This window comes from Sinohyriopsis cumingii, chromosome 2 (genome assembly GCF_028554795.1).
Source record: "Sinohyriopsis cumingii isolate HCF-2022 chromosome 2, ASM2855479v2, whole genome shotgun sequence".
In the NCBI taxonomy this organism is placed as follows: Eukaryota; Metazoa; Mollusca; class Bivalvia; order Unionida; family Unionidae; genus Sinohyriopsis; species Sinohyriopsis cumingii.
Genome location: NC_142962.1, coordinates 60,069,099 through 60,093,569, shown reverse-complemented (window position 1 = coordinate 60,093,569; position 24,471 = coordinate 60,069,099). Strand labels below are relative to the sequence as shown.

The following is a 24,471-nucleotide window of genomic DNA, read 5'->3' as shown; positions in this document are numbered from 1 at the left end:
ATAAAATAAAACGGGGCAATAAAAGAATAATTATGTTTTAATTGTATGGACAACAAAGCCATTTAATATGGAAAATGTTTTGCTTTTCACTTTGCTAAACCAATACCAGTGTATGCATAATTACATTTATATTTAGATCAAACATGATTATCACATTTCAGGGCATTCCCTTTATCTGAAAGTAGCTGGTGAAGACTGTAAAGTAATGGGAGTTCTTTTCCTTCTTCCCCAACAGGGACACAGGAGGCCGCAATAGATAGCTACTTGCTCTGACAGATTTAGGCTGATAAATTACAAAGCCGCCACCACTTAGAGAATGCCCTGCATGTATATGTTAACTTGCTGACTACATGCTAGGTCGTTGAAAATGTTAATATGCACATCTGACATCCTCTTGGTTTTACTGGGTTTACAATACCTACAAAATTCACCTCATACATCATAAAAATAACATTGCTACAAATTTTAGAATTCAATAATTCTATGGAATATTAGACCAAATCATGTCTGTGAGAAATAGTGTTGTTCCGATTATCAATTATAATTGATCATCAGTTGGTTGAGCGAACCAATAAGATAATTGATTGTGAAACTCCATAATCAATTATGTGTAAAGGGAGATTACTTTTTAGTTGTATACAAAGGGAGACTACTTTTTAGTTGTATGCAAAGCACAAAGGTTAGTAAAACTCCCAGCCACTAAAGCTGACCTGAAATTTATTAATTCCCTTCACAACTACAAATATAAAACCATATGATATTTCATAGGTGCAAAATTTCATAATTAGGAACATATAGCCATTATTACATGACCAAGTTGTTAAATAGTTGAGTTAATAAATTTAAACACATTTTGATTTGTTTCAGTTTTAAATGCAACATTATTTGTAGTATTTGTAAACAATGACAAACAAGAAAACCACGTCCTTCTACACTTAAAATTATAGACACATCACATATGAATGAAAGGATTTTGGGGGATTGTAGCAGTATTTCAGTTGCATATGACTTATCAGCCATAAAAAGTTGTGTTCATTTAACAAAGATGTAGAACAAAAATAACACAACACAACAGACAAAAAAGTAATATTATTATGAGGTTAAAGTATATATGTCATTAAAAGAGATTACTCCTGTACACTTACTAACATCTTGAACTATTGATCAAAGATATAACTGAATAACAAACAAAAATTAAAATTTGCTCTTAGTAACCGATTATAATTGATTATCAGTTGGTTAAGTGGAACCGATTATCGATTGTGAATTTCTGACCGATTCCCATCACTAGTGAAAAAGCCATATGACTATATTTATCATTTAACAGCACATCAACACAATGCTAGCTACACAGTGCCAATTTAAAGTTAGGTTTTGAAAATGTAACAATAAAGAAATTCATTATAAACTTTAACATGAAAAAAAATCTTCCAAATAAATGTAAACATGCAATACTATGAGAAAAAAAGTAATGATGTTACAATTCTATAAAATGTACATAAAACAGAAAATAAAGATAGCAAATATAAAATCCCTAAACCTTGAGTCAAAACGTGTTATATCAATCACATTCCATCAAAAAGCCCAAGAGATTTACTGGTGGTACATCATATAAGTTTCTTATGTATTTGAGTTCATATCAAAATACTGCTGTCTCACTGGTTGGAATTCAAAACACTCCACAAGAATATGTTTCACTGTTAGTGGACACTGGAAAGGTCTACAAGAAAGTCAATCTCCAGTCAATAAGATTTTAGCTTCTATCATTCTTAGATAACTTATGGCCCAAAAAAAATACATAGGTGATGTTGAATATCATATAGCAGGTATAGGCAACCTATGCCACTTGTGGCATGCCAGACATTTTGGAAAGACATATGGTATATGTTATAGTTTCTGTACTGCATGTACTAAAAATAATAATTAAATTAAACGGATGAATATGACTTGGCATGCAGCAATCTATAACTGAGTGGACCTGGCAGAGCAGTTATAAAAGGTTGCTGATGCCTGTCTTTAGTGTAACATCTGATGCCCTTTAATACAAATATTTTCCAAGATACATCTTAATATGTATAACACCCTCCAAAAAGTAAAACAAAGTCTGCATAATACAAATAAATGCCATGATTACTTGTACTGCATCAATTAAAACAATAGTCACTTAAATGTTGGACATGGCTATACCTGTAAGTAACATATTCCTGAGTCCCTGGTTCATCTTTCTCCCAAATAAGGGCAATTTTATCTCCATTTTTCTCTGCATGTCTGTGAACACAGTTCACTGAAAATATGTACAAAGATATTGCCAATAAAAACAATCAATATTCAATTTTTCAAGCATTGCTACAACAAAAGTCACTACTCAAGACTAAGTAATGAATGCCAATCCATCATGCTAATAAACGGTGTTTTTCTTTGACCATCAGCTGCATCTGGATGCAATTAGTCAAACTGTGCAAGACAAAGTCACTTCCAAGGGCAAAACTGTTCAGTTGATGGGCATTAGTGTCATATGACATTGTCAATTTTTGGTGAAGTTTTAGACAGTAACATCAACTAAATTGCTTGTTCTTTTGGCAGTTTATTTAAAAGTTTTACCTATTACCAATTTCCTTAAAGAAATCTTGGTACTACCAGCAATTTATTATAAGTCATTTAAATGAATAATTTCTGCTGTGCTCATCTGACGTAAATAGGTCAAGGTACATGGTGTAATGACCGGAGCATTAGACGAACCTTAAAAACCTCACTCAACACTAGAACCAAGAAATATGTACAGTAGTCCTATACTGTAAGACATCTCCCCTTATATTTATGTTTAGGTCGACCTAAACATAAATACCAGCGGAAGCGTCGTACATTATAGGACTAATATGTCTGATGATAAGGTCACAACCCTGGGCCAAACCAGGACAACAGAGATATAATATCCACATTAAAGACTAACAAAATATGAGGTGCCTCGACCTGTAAAGATAAGGACTTAAAACTATCTATAAGCCTACCTGCCACGTTTAACTTCCCATCCAGAAACCAGCGAAAGTGGCCTTTTTTCATATCGCAGTCACTCACTTTCGAGAAATCTTCAAACCAATTCAACCTGGATCTGGCAAGAGTCCCCCAGAATCGGTCTGTGTTCTGCAAACTGAATCGATAGAGATCATCATGGGTGTGAATATTGGGCTCATTCTCAAACTCTGCCATCGCCGTTGTTGAAACATTTTGAGAAGAGGTAGAAAAACAAGATGTTGATCTTTTTTGTGCAATTTTTCTGTCATGCTTAGATGTGACTCCCAAAGCCGATTTCAGCGAAAATCCTGTTCGAACACTCAAAACTTTCGCATGTAACCGCCCAGCCACCGCCATGTTTGTTATTAAACGCTTTGAATGACCTTTTACCTTTGACAATCATCAAGATCACCGATACGCTCGTATAGTAGTGATAGGGGGATACTTTAGCGTCAATGGGAAAATGCATTATAGACACACACCCCGGGAGCGTTTAACGTCAAGACTTTTTAGCACTCCCTGGAACGTTTAGCGTCAAGGAGAATTGAATATGGAGAATATTGAGTCTGTATAGCGACATGGGAAAGTTGGGTTTTGTAGAGGATAGCGGGTAAGTTCAGCTAGTTCAGCCGGTAGCGGGTGGCCGTTAAGTTCAGCTAGTTCATAAACTACACCAATAAACAACGCTTGTCGGACATATGACTTCTTTATAGACAGAGACATAGACATAGGACACATACATAGATTGATGAACATCAATCTATCATACAAAAACAACTATAAAAACCGACTACAAAATTTTTAGGCAAGAAAGCAAATGACTGGCCCTGAAAGGAGCCTTTGGTATTTTGGCTTGAAATCTCGACTTGATAACACTGATACTTAAGATGATTCTTTGACCACCGTTCAAAATCAAAACCACAATACCTAACTTGACATTCAAAAATTTTCTTTGGTCTCTAAGACCTAAATTTCTTTTGATTGAAAGTATTAAAGCACATTTTGGGCATTTGGAATTAATTAAGATAGGACAATTTAATACTTAAATCCGAGACTCCAATTGCGATTATGGCTAACACAGAATTGGTAATAGGGAATACCCATTATATAAGTAACTGGGTTGAAATTTGGTAATATTAAGTTTGGGTTTCAGGTACTTCCGGCGACGTTTGGACCTCTTCTCCGAGTCCCTCTCCTCCCTGCATGCTAGGACATTAAAAAGACGAGTGTGTGGGCCGATTCCCACTCTATAATCAGGTGCCCCGATGAGCGTGTACGCACGGAACCGAGGTGACGTCATAAGACCAATGCCCAATCCTGTGCGACGTCTTATTCCGTAGTTATACCTTCCAACGCAGACATGTGTTTAACCCGAGTGCGTGTTGGGTCCTATTCCACTCGAGATAGCCTTACATACAGGTCAAAAGGGACTTATTGTCCCACGACATGTCGGCTAATCAATCAGCACTCAGATGAGTGCAGTAATGTGTGGGGGAAGTGGCACCATTCCTTCCCCCTCGAAAAAATCAATTATTCCCAAACGGGAAATTAACTAGTCGTAAATGGCCGCATGGGCGCACACGACTCTAATTAAAACGACCTACCGACCATCCAGTCTGACCATCCGATGTTGACTTGTTCACCTGTGAAGATGCCTTCTAAGCTAGCTAAACTAAACGAAGCCTACGTGCATTTGCATCGTGTCAGGCAAAGCCAGAATACCCAGACCTGAAGAGATAGAGAATGTCGGGATGCTGACAGTAGCCAAAGACCTGATAGAAGAGGTCTTCAGAGAGGAAACCAAGAAGGGGAAAGAAGAGTGGACGGAGAACTACAGGCTTCAGAAGCAGAGAGATCAGCAGCAACAACAGCAGAAACCAGACAGTGGATTTGTCGAATGCCGTGTAGACACAAAGAGTTCTGCTTCTCTTTCCGAAGAAGCAGACCATATCCTGTGGAAAAGCCTGCCGCCAGACGGGGACGCTATCTTAGACTATACAAGATTGCCATAACTCCCCGTCCGCAAAAAAAACAGCCCTTTTCAGGGCTACCCCATTACTCTAGAAAAGAGACCATTCAAATTGCCAATTGGTATGAGTGAGGAGTAGTGTGACTATAAACACTCACTCATTTGCTGATATATATGTGTGTGTATTTGTGTGTTTGTATGCGTTCGCGTACGTCTGTGTGGGTAGTAGATTTTGGGGTCTGTATGCGTGCGCATACCTTTGTGTGGATAGTAGAATGCGTGATTGTGTGGATAGTAGAGCGGGTTCTTGTATGCGTTTGTGTGGATAGTAGAGTGTTTGTATGCGTTCGTGTACGTTCGTGTGGATTGTACATTTTGGGGTTTGTATGCGTGCGCGTACGTTTGTGTGGATAGTAGTGTGTGTTTGTGTGGATAGTAGACATTGTGTTTGTATGCGTTGAGTACGTTTGTGTGGATAGTAGATTTGGGGGTTTCTATGCGTGCGCATACATTTTTGTGGATAGTAGTGTGTTTGTGTGCGAGCGTATACGCTTGGATAGCATATTTGTGGTTTGTTAAAAAAGTAGGAGAAAGAAAAAGAAGTTGGTGGAGAAAAAGAAGAAATTAAAAGAACAAGAAGAAGAAAAACAAAAACCGTTTTCAGGGCTACTCATATGCCTCGAAAATATATTTATTCTCTTTGCCTAAATTTTTTAGTCGATTTTATAGATTAGGTGTTGTATATGTTTTACATGTCTATGTCTATATTCCGTCAGTCCCGCTCCCGCCAAGCATTGTTTTATTGGTATAGTTTATGAACTTGCTGGACTTACCGGCCACCCGCTACCCGCTGAACTAGCTGAATTTACTTGTCACCCGCTACCCGCTGAACTAGCTGAACTTACCCGCTATCCGCTACCCTATGCAACAAACCAACTTTCTAAACTGTAACGGCACATGGTTGAACGTCATGGAAGGGGGTTCTTCCAACACCATATATACTGTCCGCTATGTATAGTCAGTTTATCGTGTACTTAAAAGTTACGTCATACGCACAATAATAACACCATTATTGGAAATGTTGTGTTGAAGACTGTAGGTAAACACATATATGATGATATCCGGGTTCAGCCAAGACGTCAGACTTTTTATGTGATGAAAACAAGTATAACTGCACAAATATAATCACTGGGGGTGGGGTGGGGGGTGTTCAAGCGTAACAAAACTCTATATTTTGCGCAGTGTGTTTTCGTGCGAACTTGACGTCTAGGTATCCCCAGATAATATGTATCTGGTGCGTGCTTTGGCTTCGTGACCACAACATCGATTTATTATTTAATATTTGTTCGAATGTGTTGGTGATCATGTTTATTACGAAAAGAAACGGATTCATATTTGGTATGCAGACGGATCTCGGTGACTAAACAACACCCGAGTAGTCAATCATTCATGGTCAATCGTATCTTGGGTCACACGTGTAAAATAATTAATGGCTCTGTCCGTTTGATTGATAATTAAAGTAGATGCTAGGGTCTAGTCCACTCCGTATAAAGTTGTAGTTAGAGGTATTCATCATGCATGCTGATGTCCACGAGATAACTCATTCATGTAAAGCAAACATCATGCATATACGTAAACGCCTATCTTTCAAATGGGCTAGGCCTTTAAGTTGTTGTTGTAGGGTTTAACGCCATTTTTCAGCACACGATAGGCTATACATGGAAGCCAGCATTAATGGTGGAGGAAGAACCCGGGAAAACACCAGAAAGAACCACCGACCCACGAGAAGTTACTGGCAAGCTTTCTCACATACCCACATTAGCCGAATCCGAGACTTGAACCCACGCAGACAGAGGTGAGATGGCAGTGATCCGTAACGGAGAGCGCTTTAGACCACTCGGCCACTCGGGGCCCGGCCTTTAAGAATAATCCATTAAAAGGTAAGATCGACAGGTCATTTCTAGCAGTCCATAAAGTTGTGATCACGTATTGACAATGGTAAGCCAAGATTAATGTTTCAGCACCTCGCTATATAGTTACGTCATTCAAAAAGAACATATTGTTTTAAGCTAGATTTTAATTTAGCATGCAATGAAGATATATGTTATGTAATTGCATGCTGTTAAACAAATGCCATTTATGTTGGAACAGTTTTTTATGAATGAGGAATAATGCTCTATAGTTAGTTATAAATGGTTAGATTTAATTTCTCTTGCTGCTCCGGCTAAAGGAGAGAACACAGGGAGCATACAAGTGGATTTCAAATGGCGATCAAAAATTACTTGCAGTAAACATGTCATTCCGAAGATGACAACCCGTTGAATAAACAACGTAAGAACTCAACAAAATCCAGATGCTAACTTGAGAAAACAGGGCGCAAATACGAAAACAATAACTTTGTTGCCTTGTATCTCTTAATATTGGCGAGTTGCTGTGGCATTTTTTACGGGTAGTCGCTTTGTTGCCGTGGCATGTCTTCGCCTTTTCCCAATATTGTCGATTCGTCGCCTTGTCACTTGACAATCTGAGCAAATCGGACAAAATAAAGCAGCAAAGGTTTAGGAGTGGAGCTGTGCTTGTAATGGACTAAAACCAGTAGGTCATGTTACCCAATATTTAGTTCAACGTCGGTTGACATCTTAATTCGCTTGTTGTGGATCTTATATATAACCACCCACGTTTCTTACTATGTCACGGCTGCCAGACAACTCGTGGCGGAATCTCAAATTCTTTTTTTTTATACTTTCTTCTGTATTTTTATGTTCAAACCTTCTTTTAAACTCGCTCATCTTAATTTTTGTATTTTATTTCTTTTTACTTTTTTTTAATACCCGTCCCATTACGGAACATTAAACTAGTATGATAATACGCTATATATGATATCAAATGCTGCTTTAAACTACATGAAGAAATTAAAGTTGACAGAATGTGTATAGAGACATGGTTTATTTTTGTTATTTTTGTGTGTGGTTCTTTAAAAAGTCTCTTAAACTTGCTGTCTTAAATGTTTTTATGCGTTTTCAAAACACTTCTTCAATGATTACTTCTGTTCTGCTCCTTAATTAGGATTTAGATATCACATAAGTTTCCAACTTCAGCTTCTTGTTAAGGATTTCAATACATCATCATTTAAAATAAATCACCTAATTTCGAAAAGACCACCCGTATTCTTTTTGTGTATGATAGCGTATGAAGTGCATAATCTGATTTTAAACCGGAATCCCACTTAAAATCGGAAAATGAATATCGGACCCTGTCATTTACAAAAGTTTTGGAATAGTTGTATTCGGCAAAGGTGATATAAATTTTAATTACGAAGCGTTCATGATAGCAGGAAAAACGAAATTTTTTGAAATAATAACTGCCCTGAAAGACACGTCATCTATGTGAGGACAATACACACGTCAAGAAGCTTAGGATGTCTCTTAGAAGGGAAGTTACTCCAACTGACCAATAGATATATGTAAATGTTATGGGCAATAATTTGTAAGGCATTCTTTTCTCATCATTTTAAGCTAAACAGGGAAATAAACATTTATGCGTATTTCACGAATATTGTACAGTTGACAAAAGAGAATATATACACAAACGGTTTAAGAGTTGTCACAATTAAGTACAGCAGAAAGGTAAATTTAATGGCTGTGTTAACAAGTTTTGCCATTTTCTTGATAGTTGTCAGTATAAAAATGTATGAGAATGGTGATACACTGCTTTTTGTTGTCTTACTTTTGCTATTAATATAATAAAAAACCCGACGAAGCTTAGGAGTGTCAGTAGTTAAGTGGGGTGGATTAGGGACAATGGGACTTACCATTATAAACAAGGTCCCGTCCCTTTGGGGACTATGTAAATTTAACATGGGGAAAACTAGCCCGTCCCTTTGGGGACAATGGGAATTAACATGGGAATTTATTTTGGGTCAGTCTAGGGACAAGGGAAATTTAACATGGGAGAAAAAAGCAATTCTAGGGACAAGGGGAATTTAACATGGGATTTTTTTTGTTTTTTTTGGACAGATGTTCGTGACTGGAAAAAGGGGGGTTTTGAGGCTTGGACCCAAGAAGTGGCCCAGTATGCACAAGAGTTGTTCAAGGAAAAAAGTTACTTTTCAGCCTGTGTTAGTGACAGTGCCAGAAGAACCCGTCACCGAGAACAACCACTCGCTTCAGGACAGGACTGTCTAGGACATTCCTGAAAGGTCATTCCGGGAGGACACTTGTGTGACAATACCTCATGTAGAGACTGTAAGAACATTACACACTGTCCCTAGGACATATTGGTTACCCAAAACATGTTGTACAGAGACTTGTTTATATTCCACTTTGATCGTTTTCATGTGTTTTTTATTGCTGTACATAACTATTTGGCTTTTATGTATTTTTTGTCGTTCGTGTTGTTCATATTTGAAACATTCAGTAAACGTGTCCTGGAAAAAGTATATAAATTCTTGTCTTGTTTGTTTTCGTGTCACAAGTGACATTCCTAACACTATGGCTACCTCTGCTGTCTCTGCTCCCTCTTCCTCCACTGTCAAAGTCATCGACGAACACTTAGATCGTGCCAGTTGGGAGGCTTTGTATCTTCGCCATCCCTTTAACATGCTCATCGCTGGACCTAGCGGTTCAGGCAAAACCGAATTTGTCAAACGTTTGATCGAACAAAAGCATCATTTGAACGATCGATCACCTCAACGCATCGTGTGGTGTTCCAAAGAGTGGCAATCGGCGTACAGCCTCTTGCGAGAAAGTCAAGGCGATTCCATCGTGTTTGTGGAAGGCATTCCTAAAGAAGACGACGGCATCGTCTCTGACTCCCGTCAAACCCATTTGGTCATTTCCGACGACATGTTAGGAGAAGACGAAGAAGAAATTAAACTGTGGTTTACGCGCAAAGGGCATCACCGTAATGCCAGTGTCGTTTACATCACCCAAAATTTGTTTCAACAAAGTGAAGCCCATCGCACCATCAGTCTCAATGCGCATTACGTGGTCTTGTTTAAAAGCCCTCGAGATTTGCGATTTCGTACCCACTTGTTTCACCACTGGTGCCAAGACGGAGGGCCTGTCCTATACACGTCTCCGTCCTCGACTTAACTTCACTCAACAAAAAAATCTATAAAAACCTCAGACACTTTTCGTCTGTCTCACACAGTTTGAACATGACGTCCCTTCAGTCGCATCTTCCCGTCAAATTGATTCGTGCCTTGTATGGTATCAGTCGAGAAAAGAATCCACAAATACGACCTCGTGTCTTAGAAGCTAGTCTCAAAGAAGTCTTACGATGATTCACGGTGACAGCACGTCAATTACTACAAGGGATCATTCAGATTCCTCATCAAAGCAAAAGTTTTTTTGATCGAAACAAAGTCGCTTTGACCCAACTGGCCGATCCCCGCATCGACACTCAAACCAAAAAACAAATCATTTTGAAACCTGGAGGGAGCGGTACTTTAGGAGGGGTTATCATTCGCTCTCTCTTAAGATGGGATCCTAATGCTCCCAAACTTCTCCCCAAGAAAAAAGTCAAACGAAGCTCCCAAACTTCTCCCCAAGAAAAAAGTCAAACGAAGCTCCAAGAAGAAGAAAAAGAGCCACGGTGCCAAGGCCGAGTCCCCAAGGAGACCCGTGTCTCCAAGAACTTCTCCAGTGGCGGGACCCTCCTCTTACCAGTCACCACCCCGGAAAAAGAAAAGCCCCCAGAAAAAGAAACAGAAAAAGTCCCCAGAAAAAGAAAAGTCCACAGAAGAAAACTAGTCGCAAGAGAGGCACTTCGGCCAGGACGCAACCTTACACTCGCAAACCACGACCTGCAACGGCGGTGACCGCGTCTCCGGTAGCCTCAGGTTCATTTACTTCTCCGTTGATGCCACCAAGAACTGAAGAGTACTTGGAAACGTTGATCACACCAAGAACTTCTCCGTTAATGACCCCAAGAACTTCCCCAGTCTCAGGGCCCTCCAATTTAGCTCACAAAGTACCTTCTCCTAAAATCAAAGTTCAAGAAAGATCGGGCATGTTACAAAGTTTACTGGATTTGTCCAAGCAAGAACTGGCTCGATTTAGTCCGTTGCGTACCCCTGCACGACGTGTCATGCCTGTCCTCAAGTTGATACGACGTAAAGACAATCAGTGGCGACGCGTTCCAGTATAAAAAAGGCCTGTGACCAAGTAGGGGTATCAGTGTTTCTGGTGCTGAAGACTCAAAGATGTTACCCTCCAGAAAACATCCCTCTTCTAAACAACCCCAAGGAAAGAAAAGGAAAGGACTGCCTCCTCGTTTAGTCAAACATGGGGATATGTTATCTGTCCTGTCCAAAGCTTCTCCACCCCTACGAAAAAAACTCATTCAATCAGCCTCCAAAGAGGTCATCGATACCGTGTGCGAATGTTGTTTGAACGTCTTGAAAGGCACGATCCCTTTGTCCAAACACCAGAAACAATGCTTAGGCAAACATCGTCACGTTCTTCGCCAAATGGTTCAAAAGAAAATCCCCATTCGTCAAAAGAAGAAGATGTTGGTCCAACGTGGAGGAATTTTACCCCTCTTGTTAGGCCCATTGCTGAAAGGAGTCTTGGGAACCATGTTGGGAGGACTGGTGGGAGCAAGATAAAAAGGCCCTCTGAAGTCCCAAGATCTTAGAATCAACCCCTGACATCCCATGGAACGACGAAAACTAGCTTTAGTGCCTTACAAACGATGGATGGAATACCATCGTTGGCAAGAACAACGCACCCCGCATTTACCTCCCAATCCCAATTTGAGTGAGATGTGCCAGTTACAACACGAATTGCAGTCCTTGATGGATCGCCACGATTTGTCCGAAACAGAAAAATCACAAAAGTACGGCCAACTCTTGCAACGACTGCAACTCTTTCACCAGAAAGCTTTAGAAGATACAGCTCTACCCACTCTGAAAGATTTTAAGACCTTGATGAAAAGTCCAGCACCATCATCACGACCACCACCACCACTACTACCATCCCCAGGGGTCACCAGAGATGCTACCCCACGAAGACATAAGGAAGAAGAGATACGAGAAGTGTTTCAAACACCTTCAGCAGCTCCCATGTCTAGTAAGATTGCATCATCCTTGTTGACCCCTTCCCCCACACCCCAACGAGAAGACATGAAAGCTTGGGTTAAAAAGATGATGTCCACTCCTCCTTCGACAGAAGTAAAAAAGAAAGAAGGGAAACCAGAAGTGAAAAAAGAAGACCAAAGCCATTCCATTGCCACCTCCACCACCACTACCTGCGACTTCTACTCCCGTAGCCCATCGGACACGTAAATCCCTTTCCAAACCACCCTTTCGTCCCACCCAAAGTATCATCACCGAAGAGTGGGTGACTTATTAACACACAAAAAAATGGAGAAGGTGTTAGCCAGCATTTACTACGATCCCTCCCATCCTGCAGGTTACGCAGGCAGGAGTTCAAAAATTGTATCGTGCTGCCAAAACTCGACTGAAAAGTCTCCGTTTACCGCAAGTGCAACGATGGTTACAAGAACAAGCTACCTACACTTTACACAAACCCATTCGACGCAAGTTTTCCAGAAGTCGCACCCGAGTGGAAGGCATCGATCATCAATGGCAAGCCGATTTAGCCGATGTCTCTCATTTGGCCAGCTACAATCGTGGCTTCAAATATTTGTTTTGTGTCATCGACGTCTTTTCCAAATTTGCCTGGGTCGTACCCTTGACTTCCAAATCGAGCAGTGAGTTAGTGCGAGCCCTGCAACGAGTGTTGAAACAAAGCGGTCGTCGCCCTCTTCGATGGCAAACGGACAAAGGCACCTAATTTCTGAACCAAGCTTTCCAAAAAGAATTAAAGAAACGTGACATTCATTTTTTTACCACCGAGAATCCTGAAACCAAAGCCAGCATCGTGGAACGTTTTCAACGCACTTTGAAAGAACGCATGTGGAAATATTTTACGCATCACCACACTCTGAAGTACATCGACATCTTACCGCACCTGGTGCAAGCGTACAACCAATCTTACCATCGAAGCATCGGACGTGCCCCGCAAGAAGTGACTCCAGAGAACGAAGTGTTGGTGTTTGAGCGCCTGTTTGGTACGTCCCCGACGAGGGCTGTCCCCAAGAAAAGTGGAGTGTTGACCGTAGGAGATTGGTACGCATTGGCAAAACCAAACGCACTTTCGACAAAGGTTACTTACCTAACTGGACGACCGAATTGTTTCGCGTCACTGGACGAGTGCATGGCCGTCATCCTGCCGTCTATAAATTAGAAGACATGAACGGAGAAGTGCTCAAAGGAACGTTTTATTTGCCCGAGTTACAACGTGTCACCAAAAAAGAAGACGACGTGTACGACATCGAAAGCATTCTCGAACGCAGAACCCGTAAAGTGGGCAAACGACGTGTCAAAGAAGTCAAAGTACGTTGGAAAGGATATCCACCCAGTTTTGATTCTTGGATCGACGCTTCGCAAGTCATCGACTATAAAAAGAAGTGAACATCATGCCCTTTCACACAGACGCAGCTACGTCGACCACTCCTTCACCCATTTCTTCTCTGCAAGATTTACAGAAACAACCCTTGTGGGTGTGGTGTGGAGAACGTGTGCCTAAAACGCAAATCGTCTTTTTCTGCCAAATCTTCGTGGTGTATTGTGTCATCGGGGCAGCCATCGCCAATTTGAGTTTGCAACAAGGAGACAAACAATTGTGGACCATTTTATTAAGCAGTTGCATCGGTTACCTGCTTCCCAATCCCTCCCTGAAATTCTCTTCCAACGGGAACAACGGGAACCTTGTGTCCAGTGCCAGTGTCAGCCACCACTCCAACAACAATAACCAGAACCCCATTTTGAGTGGAGACACGCCTCTGACGTCCAGTAACCCCTCGGACAGCCACAGAACTCTGGAATTATGAACAATAACAACCAATTTTACTTAACCTTATCCAGTGACAGTTCCATGGAGGTGTTTCCCAACAACACGTGCTGTTACACGGCCAAATTACCTTAGGCCATCCAATTAGATCACGAAGCCCATTGGGAAGTGGCTTTAGTGGAAATCATTCACCCGACCCAAGTCCTCAATGTCCTTCCCAATCAAAATTTTTTTGATGTGGAAGTTCATGACGAGCAAATGCAACAGTACCTGGATACCCATGGTAAATATAACATAAAAAACCCCTGGCACAAAAAATCAAAATTACACCACCTATCACTTGTCCATTTCCCCAGGCTATTATTTTAGTGGTCAACATTTGGTGAGCACCATAGCCTCCAGGTTTAATGTCGTGTTTATGAAAGCTTTGGAAAATTTCAAAAAAAGTGTCACCATGGAATACCACAAAGCAGCTCGTCGCTTCTTGATGAAATTTGACGGGAGTAAAATCGTGTCCATTTTATTTTGTCCTGAATTGTTTGACATGTTGGGCGGAGACATGAACATGAGAATGGCCATGATCAAGAAAAACGAATTACCAATCATTTACGACAACGAGTCTTTTAGCAAGTTATTTCGTGCCCCGGTAGAACTGAACCAAGGACTGAATTTGATGTTTGTGTACTCCGATGTGGTGGAGTACACCGTGGTGGGACACACCTCTGTGCCGTTACTGCGTGTCATTCCTTTCAAAGTGGATTCTGCCACGAACGCTGACGAGGAAGGTGGAAACACGTTCACCGCGAATTTGTACATCCTCACTATTTGCCTGTCAGTAAGTCTTATTTGGACACGGTCAACATTGCTATAAAAGGAGATCTGGGACAAAATATTCCATTCACCAAAGGAAAACTCACGGTGAAACTCCATTTTCGAAAACGGTTCTCTCACCAGTTGTAAGTCATGTATCCAGTGTAACGAGGGGTTGCTCGACAGCGAGGACACAGTTTAGGAGATATGTTAAAGTCGGCCTTTCGTTCGGTGGCCCCGGTGTTGAAACCGATGGTGACACGAGGATTGCACGCCTTGAAAGATGCGGCATTGACGCAAGGCAAAGAGTTTCTCCAAAATGTCATCATCGACAAACAAGACCCTAAAGAAGCCTTCATGAGGGCAGGCAAAAATGTATTGCTGCAAACGGGCAAAGACCTTTTGGGCCGACGAGAAACACCTATAAATGCCCTGCACGCTACCGAGTCAGGCATTCAGCAGGGACAAGGCAGAAAGAGACGACGAAGAAAACACCCTTTCACCAGACTTCACACGTCTAAATCTAGAAAGACAAAGAAAAGAAGAACCGTTCGAGACTTAGACGTTTTCGATTATTGAAAAACAGGAAAAAATGATGCACCGAGAGTCTTGCGCTTGTTCCAAGTCGGAACTGGAACTGTTTGCCATGCCACCCACTATGATGACGATGCAAGAATCCCATTGGGTGGAATATCATCCCGTCTCCTCTTTGACGGATTCCGCTCCCATCGAGTTTGAAATCAAAGGACAACCCGAAGATTACATCGATCTGAATAGCAGTTACCTGTACTTGAAAGTGAAAGTGATCAAAATGGACAACACCAATCCAGGAGACGATGCTAGAGTAGCTCCTGTGAACAATTTCATGCATTCCTTGTTCAGCGAAGATGTCTTGTACTTGAATAACAATCTGGTCAGCAGCAGCATGGATACTTACCCATATCGTGCCTACCTGGAAAATCTCTTGACGTACGGAAAAGAAGCCAAGAATACTCATCTGGATGCTTGCATGGTATGGAAACCTGACACGGCAGGTGTAGCCACGTTTAGCGACACATTCCTGACAAAAGATGACAATCCTCACAATGTGGGGTTTAACGACCGTCGTAAGAAAATTCTGCAAGGGCGAAGTTTAGAACTGATGGATCGTTTGCATTTGGACATGTGGTTACAAGAAAAGTATTTGCTCAACGGGGTGGATATCCGTCTGAGACTGAATCGCAGCAGTGCCGCTTTCCATTTGATGGCCCATGCCAATGAATACAAAACTATCATTCAAGAAGCCCGACTTTACGTGCGTCGTGTGGAAGTGTTACCTAAAGTGGGAAACGACGTCAGTCACACGTTGAGCAGAACGACCGCCAAGTATCCTATACGACGCGTAGAAGTGAAAACGTTCACCATTCCCGCGGTACAGCGATCTATGATCGAAGATCATCTGTTCCAAGGACAGTTACCCAAACGTTTGATTGTTGGTATCGTCAGGAATTCAGCCTTCAGCGGAACCCACGATCAAAATCCTTTTGAGTTTCAACATTACAATGTGTCCAAGATCGAAGTCAGTCGCGACGGCAAGACCTTGTGTACCCGACCCTTTGAGCCTAACTTTACCCAGAAGAATTATTTGAGATCGTACTTGTCCCTGTACGAAGCCACGGGACAGTTAGGAACCAACACCAGTCACGGTATTTCGTACGACGATTATGCAGGAGGCTATACTTTGTGGGGTTTTGATTTCACTCCAGACCAAGGCAGCGACGAGGGACATTTCCACCCTATAAAATCGGGTCAGATTCGTGTGGAACTTCAGTTTGCAAATCCACCTCCAGATCACACAGTGAACGTCCTCCTGTATGCAGAATTTGACATTACCATAGAAATCAACAGTTTGAGAGAAGTCATTCTAGACTATTAGAAGCCATGGAAGACTGTTATCCCTCTTTACCTAATGGAGAAACTTTGGAGATGGAATGTGAGGAGACCGGGGAAGAAGAATCTCAAGACAAAGACGAAGAAGTTATTATGATGAAGTCGAGATGGCCAGAACAAGAAGCCCATTTAGTTTCCTGTTTTGCCAAACACTTGGTCGAAAAAATTACGGAATTGATCAAGAAAGATTGCTATGGATGTCAAAACGATCATCCCAGTCAAATTCAACACGATAAATGCCTGATGCCGAGTCAAGAGGAAAAATTGAACGAGTATCTGGACGAAGCTTGGAGTCTCATCTCGGACGAAGTCGTGTTGCATCAGTGGCATAAAGACTTGCGTGAACATTCTTGTCCACCATTAACCACTCAAGAGATCCATCGTATCGAAGCTCTCCTGAATCAGAGTGGGCAGACGAAGCGAAGAAACGGTTATTTGTCAGACATTTTCAAGCAAAAAGTCAGAATCGAATTGATCAATTATTATTACCTGTGAAGAAGAAAAAAAGAAAAAAAACCACACAAATAAATGGATACCTGGGAACTTTATTACCTTTAGAACCGCAGTTCATACACGGCTTCTTGGAATCCTGTCGTGTGTGCAAAAGATGAACTCCCTCATCGCAAACCTCAAGATCATCTAGCTTATGTGATCAAGACGGACGACAGTCATCTCCCAGGAACCCACTGGGTAGCCGTCTACTTTCCTCAAGAAGGATGTGTGGAATATTTCGATTCGTATGGATTGCCTCCTTTGGAAGACGATATCATTGACTTTATGAGAAGAAATGCTCAGACCACCCGATTCAATAATGTGAAATTACAAGGCACAGATTCCTTGGTGTGTGGACAATATTGTGTGTATTTTCTGCATCATCGCAGCCTGGGCTATTCCTTAGAACATTTAGTGACTCATTTTGATCCTCGTTCTTCTAGAAACGATGTGAAAGTAGATAAATGGTTCTGTGACCATTATGCTTATCTTTTGTATCAAGCTAGGAAACGTAGTGTCCATCAATGGCCTAATGACTTCCAACAGTGGAAATCACAATTTCATTCACAACGTTGTCAGCCTTGTCAAAAAATAATGTGTTAGTTGAGAAAAAATTTTTGTGATTTGAAAAAAAAATGTTTGATGTTATATTGTTTGGTTATTGTTAAAAATGTTAGAGTTGTTTGTTAGTGTTAAGTGATTTTTGAATAAAAAAATGTTGTGTTTTGAAGAAAAAAATGTTTGTAGTTTGTTTGGCTATAGGAATTTTGATTCATGCTCTTTGACTTCCTACTATCCCTCTCATGACACTTATTGAACGTTCCGGCTCGAAAACCGTGGAGGGATGTTTTCCTTCACGTCCGCGCTTTGACTTTAAAGCTGGGGGTAGCCTCCAGTCTAACCATCCATTGTCGACTCATCCTCCTACGAAGATGTGCTCCGGACTAGCTAAGCTAAACGAAGCCTACGTGAATTTGCATAGGGTCAGACACAGTCTGATACCGAAGCCAGAAGAGATAGAGAATGTGAGAATGTTAAAAGTCACTGAAGACCTGATAGAAGAGCTCTTCAGAGAAGAAGTGAATAGGGAGAAAGAAGAATGGACAGAGAAGTACAGACTTCAGAAACAGCAGAGAGAGCAGCAACAGCAACAACAGCAGCAGCAGCAGCAACCTGAACCTGACAGAGGCTTTGTCGATTGTCGTATCGACACCAAAGAGTTCTTCTTCTCTTACCGAAGAAGGTGACCTATCGTCAGAGGACGTCGCATCCTTAGAATATAAAAGATCACCCTAGCTTCAACTTCGCACACAAAAAAAAACAGCCCTTTTCAGGGCTACCCAATACTCTAGAAAAGAAATAACAATCGATTTGCCAATGTATGTAGAGTAGTGTGAATATAAACACTAAATCTTTTATGGTGTGATTGTATGTGTTTATGTGTGTGTGTGTGTGTGGGGGGGTGATTGTAAGCGCTCAAGTAAGTTTGTGTGGATAGTAGATTATGATAATGTTTTTTGCTGTTTGACGTGCGTGGAGAGTAGATTTGGGGTTTGATTTGATTGCTTTGCGTATGTGGATAGTATATTGAAGTGATTAATGAAAATGTTTAAATTAGTAATGGGTAGTAAAAAAGTGAGTGAGTGTTTCTTTTAGGTCCGCGCGTTGTTTGGTCATGATCTAGGTAATATAACTTTTGTCTTAGGGGGATGTTTTCCTTCACGTCTGCGCTTTAACTATAAATTGAAAATCGCTCGGCAGTCTTGCTACCCTTGTTAATTGATCAACACTAGAGAATGAGCAGAAGCTAGCGAAACTGTTGGAACTGCATGTGCACCTGGAATATGCCAGGCTCATACTAAATGAACTGGCCGCGGAGGCCATCGTCGAAGAGGGAAGGATGAAAGTGGAGGAGAGAAGAAAGAAAGAAGAGGAGGAGAGAAGAAAAAAAGAAGAGGAGGAAAACGAGAGAGGAATGGCTGTACCACAGCCACAAGAAGGAAATTCAGAATCCCAGAGACAGAAGATTGGGATTCTGAAGCCACTCATTCCGCCTCTGCTCTCCCCCCAAAAAGAGTGAAAGGAGATTGGAGTAGGAGATGTGTGTGTGGTGCCAGGCCTGGAAGGTGCCATTATTAACCAGGTGCCATGGAGTTAAAAAAACCCAGCCCTTTTCAGGGCTACAAAACCTTTAGAAAAGAAATAGTAATCCATTTGCCAATGTGTGTATGTAGAGTAGTGTGAATATAAACAATGACTCTTTTTTCCTAGTGTGAGTGTATGTGTTTGTGTTTGTAAGCGCTCACGTACGTTTGTGTGGATAGTAGATTATTAGGTTTTGTAAGAGCTTAAGTTGGTTTGTGTGGATAGTAGATTTGGGTTTCATTTTAATGCTTTGCGTGTGAATAGTAGATTTGGGGTTTGTTTATTGCTGGTACACGTATGCGGATAGTAGATAATATGAAATGAGAAAAGTATGGGATGTTTTCCTTCACGTCCGCGCGTTTTAAATAATGATCTAGGTAATATAAATTTTGTGTCTTAGGGGATGATTTCCTTCACGTACGCGCTTTTCGTATAAGAATCCACAAGTTCGTCATTCACAAGATTCTACAAAGAATAAAAAAGAAGATGGCTTCGAACCACCTTGATAAAATGAAAAATTGCAAGACGTCCTGGACAATTTGGGCATGATGGAGCAAATGTTGGTTAACCTATACGAGGATCACTATTCTTATAGTCCCCATCGAGTGAAGATGGAGATCAACAATTTAAGAAAACTAAAGGAAATAATCAGTGATCTGTTGAAAGAAATAAAGGAGGAGAAGGAGGATGAAGAGGAAAGGATAAGGATGAGAGCATGGAACGAAAAAATTGAAAAAGAAGAAGAAAATGAGAAGAGGAAGAAAGAAGAGGAGGAGAAGCAGAAAGAAGAGAAAAAGAAGAAAAAGGAGGAAGAAAAGAAAGAAAAGAAGAGAAAAAGTGTAGGACAGAAAATAAGAAGCTGGTGGAGAAATAGAAAAAATTAGAAGAAGAAGAAAACCAAAGGCCCTTTTCAGGGCCACTCCAATCTCTCGAAAAGAGATAGACTTTCAATTGCCTACCCCTTTTTTTATTTTTTTATTTTTAAAAAAAAAAAATCCCATGTTAAATTCCCCTTGTCCCAAGAATTGCTTTTTTTCTCCCATGTTAAATTTCCCTTGTCCCTAGACTGACCCAAAATAAATTCCCATGTTAATTCCCATTGTCCCCAAAGGGACGGGCCAGTTTTCCCCATGTTAAATTTACAAAGTCCTCAAAGGGACGGGACCTTGTTTATAATGGTAAGTCCCATTGTCCCTAATCTACCCCACTTACCACTAGTGTCTTCTTTCTTAAAAAGAAAATTAGCCATCTCTCTTTGCTGTAGATAATACTGTATTGTTACAATCATGAAAGGGGTCGCTGCTGAGTTGACTGATAGTCACTCTTTGTACAATGGATAACCAAACTAGGTTGAACAGGGCTGTCAACGAATTAGACAGATAGGTAAATTATTACCACCACCACCCCATTACTATTGGTAGATCGTCTCGTATTTGCGAAATAGATCATCTCTTTTCTTAACAATTATGGTATACCAATATGCAAAAGTAAGTCATGTTATAAATAATAGTTCGCTCTTCATTATATTTTCCTGTAACTAATCAAAATGATGCACGGACGGACTCATCTGAATAAATATATTTTCCAGCTTCTGACGTTAAATTAATAAGTTTAACATTAAGCTATTTTCTTTCAATACAAGCATTTGTATGCAGAAAAGATAAGAAAGAAAAGGAAATATTTTTAGTAATCAGGGGTTGAGTTGAAATTAATTGAGCTTGTGAAATTGGCAAGGATGATGTTTACAATGGCTTGAATATTCTTGGCTGCTGTGGAAGTTCTGGAATTATGCTTGAGAAGCGTTTAATTAAGCAATCACTGAGCTGAATTGTATTGAGAATTATGTCTATGAATTATTATAATAAAAATTATAGTTTCTTATATTAAAAAAATACGGGAAACGTGTTTATGAAGTATTGATTTAAACTTGAATAAAAATTATAATTTCATTCATGGAGAAACATCGAATCTAAAATTTATGGCAATAAATTATGTATTTGCAACATAACGTAAATTCAGAAACCAAACATTCAGCATGACTTTACAAATGTCAATGTAGTTTTTTTTTTTAAAAAGTTAAAAACAGAAGTTAATAAATAAACAAATTTATTGATCAACGATGTAAAGCAATCACATTGACCATGACCATACAAGTTAGTTATTACAACAAAATTATATAACACTCTATTATTAAGACTCCTTGTCTTTAAATATGTAACATCAAGAAAATTAAACCAACAAGTTATGTAACACCAACAACCATTTTCTGTCTCTACAATATAAAGTGAAAATTTAAGAGACGCTTGTAGTATTGTTAGTTGAATCTAAAATAATCCTAAATGTTCTATCACAAGTTCAAACATATAGAATGTTCCTAATAAATTCCAATAGTTTTTAATGTCTTGATAAAACACAATGATGTCATCCAAATGACTTTTAGTGAGTTCACAATAATCTCAAAGTAGTTTAGTAATTCAACAGTGATTGCGCACTTTATTAATTCAAATGAATATTTTAAATAAATAATTCCTCTCGAATTATATCTGAGCACAACTGTAAATTCTGAAGAAGAAAAAATTGATTCTAGAGACTGATCTAAGATATGAATTAGTTACTTGTTTCTGAAATCACTATTTACATTTATATTTACATTTACACTGGACCGACGAGCTGCAAGAATCTAGTTGAAATCCCAGTCTAAGTGCAACAAGACCGGCTCGGAACTCAAATGCAAAGTAAACACATCGTTTACCACTTTAACTTACAATAATGAACAATTTTTATATAAAAAAAATTCAATTTACAGCATACAATCAGGGACACAAAGTAGGCATACAATATAGATATATAGATAACACTACATTTTACATACAAATTAAGTTTGAAAAAGAGATGAAAGCATGCACAATTATCTGCATAAATATTAGGTTGTACTTAAATAAACTTTGAGCAAAACAATTTCTCCAAAATATCGCCAAACCTTTGTACATAAATTAAACAAACATTTTAAAACAACAAAATTGTGAATAAATATCAAACAATAAACAGATATGATGTGTATAGTTTTGAAGCTGCTGAACGAAATCGCCAAAAGCAGCATACAAAATGTCGTACCTTTGGACGAAATCCTGAAAGCCCACAACCCGAAAACTCAAAAAGTTTCACTGAATCTCAAAACAAACACGAGCTGTTATGGATATAGCGACAGTGCAGAAAATGTATTAAATCATGCATTGTTTAAACCATAGCAAAGGTAGATTCTATGATGGGGACGTCAACTTGTGTTCGAAGTAAGTCAAAAAATAAGAAAGACAATAAATCACACATTAAACGTAATGACATATTAAAACTGAATAGTGGGTGATATAAATTCAACGATTAGGTCTCGTGCAGGCTAAATTGGGGAAGCAAAAATATTTATTTGTCAGTTATCAATCATGGCAACCACTGGTTTGAATACTATCTATTTTTTAAAGCAATGTCGAAACCTGTAGACTACTATATCAACCAGCAGTTATGCGAAAACGACAGCAAAACATAACACAGAGTGTACTGTGTACTTCATGGATCAATTTTGACTAAACTTGCAGAAATAATACTCGTTCCGTCCATACAACATCATGGAAGAGAAACATAGTTTATCTTGATATATACTTCATAATAGTTACATTAGTTTAACGTTGTTGCTATCGGCCCATATCCAGCGCCATGGGCAGTAGTTTAGTGAAATACTCACTACTCTACTTCCTTAAATGGCAAGCACGTGCCTGCATTTGAAGAAATACTTCTAGCTACTGCTAAATAAAACTGGCAACGGAAAATCGAAATGCTGACCACATCATAAATATGATGGCCACCAGACACCAAAAAAGACTGGCCCTTTCTACATAACACCAGAACCAACAAAGACTTGCCCTTTCTACATGACACCAGTGTTAGCGTATCAGTAGATATAGTTCTAATCCAGATAAAATATCTATCATCAAGTTAAATTTGGAAACTCAGAATATGTCCCAAAATTTGAACTGCATGGAGAAAACTAAAAAATAAATATGCTTTTGACAACTACTGAAGATGGATGGCAAATGATCGCTAATTGCTACTTGCTGCTTAAGTAAGAGGGATGGAGACAGAGAGACAGAAACTGACTGACAGAGGGACACAAAGACAGAGACAGACACAAAGAGACAGATAGACAGAAATGGTAACAAACTGATTAATTTGGTTCAGTGTTAAATGAGAATCACCAAATGTAGGAACGAGACTCCATTGCAATAAAGTAGCGTATATTACTTTGCGGTGATCAAGTTTCATGCGTTAAATGAACGACATGCAAAATGTTCCGTAGAACGCTGAAATAATTTATTTTCTTTCAGTTTTATTCTTCCTATAACATAAAATAATGATTAGTATGGTTGATTTTAAGTATATAATTGAAACGTTATTGAATGACTTTAAAAAAAAGTATTGGGCCCTTGTTCATGTGCGCCACATGACATCGGGTCGAATATTTTTCAATAGTCAGTTAATAACATATACGTATAAGTACACTGTTGTTAGAAAAAAAGTGTTTTGTGTCCAAGTGTCAAAGACAAACGCAATTATTCAATACGAAATGTTATTTTAAAAAACTCTATTCAATTTCAATATATGTATCTCATTAAACTCCTTGAATAAAACCAGGTTCGGCTCAATATCCCATAAATCATTGTCTATCATTCTTTGATCATAATGCTGCAACCTTCAATGATTTGCTTCGATGTCCGATTTCTTTCTGTATTAAAAAGCACCTGATCAAGTTTTTCGGCTTTGTTACATGCTCTGAATTGTCAGTGATCATTATGATTCTACTTTTTCGAAAAAGTGGTCTCGTGCAAAGAAGAGCATTTGCCTCAGTGCCAGTAGAGCCAAAATTGAGATGTCCTTTTCAACTTCTACTTCGTTTTCAATATTTTTCACGGGAAGGATGTTGGTTCGTGGAATACCAAACCGCTCCGCTACAAGGTCTACCTTTTCTTTCACTTTTGGACTGTAGAATACATTAGACAAGTCGTCACAAACCGTTGGACAGAGTCGGTCGACTTTTGTCAACAATATCACTTGTGGGATACCTGAAATGAAATATCGTCGAATTGGTTAACATTAGCACTTTGACGAACAGACGCTATATCGTATATTAGCCTTTGTGGTATTCATCTGTTCTCCAACATTAATGATGCAGCTGTAAGCAGCATCTTTGCTGTACTTCCCTCTGAT

The 24,471-nt window shown here is 39.6% G+C and overlaps 2 protein-coding genes and 1 long non-coding RNA gene across 8 annotated transcripts in view; 1 reads left to right on the top strand and 2 right to left on the bottom strand.

Annotated features, from left to right (window-relative positions):
- The window catches only part of LOC149804995 (acetyl-coenzyme A synthetase 2-like, mitochondrial), a 63,229-nt gene extending 59,777 nt beyond the window's left edge, over positions 1 to 3,452 (bottom strand). For both annotated transcript variants that reach the window (XM_089946346.1, XM_089946352.1), the window contains exons 1-2: positions 3,009 to 3,452; positions 2,188 to 2,284 (exon numbers count right to left, since the gene is read on the bottom strand). In XM_089946346.1, coding sequence (XP_089802472.1) covers positions 2,188 to 2,284; positions 3,009 to 3,369 — 458 coding nt within the window. In that variant the 5' untranslated portion in view covers positions 3,370 to 3,452. The remainder of the gene's footprint in view (positions 1 to 2,187; positions 2,285 to 3,008) is intronic.
- Positions 3,453 to 4,269: 817 nt separating this feature from the next.
- Positions 4,270 to 24,471, top strand: part of LOC149804994 (uncharacterized) — a 21,382-nt gene continuing 1,180 nt past the window's right edge. Inside the window, exons 1-2 of one of the 2 annotated variants that reach the window (XR_016417375.1) lie at positions 4,270 to 6,921; positions 8,998 to 9,405. This is a non-coding gene — a long non-coding RNA (uncharacterized LOC149804994). Of the gene's footprint in view, positions 6,922 to 8,997; positions 9,406 to 24,471 lie in introns of those variants that run through there. The other variant, XR_016417376.1, reaches the window with a different exon arrangement.
- LOC149804993 (interferon-induced protein 44-like) overlaps positions 21,305 to 24,471 on the bottom strand; it is a 27,124-nt gene continuing 23,957 nt past the window's right edge. For all 4 annotated transcript variants that reach the window (XM_089946418.1, XM_089946412.1, XM_089946419.1 and 1 more), the window contains one exon: positions 21,305 to 24,326. In XM_089946418.1, the coding sequence (XP_089802544.1) occupies positions 24,055 to 24,326 (272 nt within the window). In that variant the 3' untranslated portion in view covers positions 21,305 to 24,054. The remainder of the gene's footprint in view (positions 24,327 to 24,471) is intronic.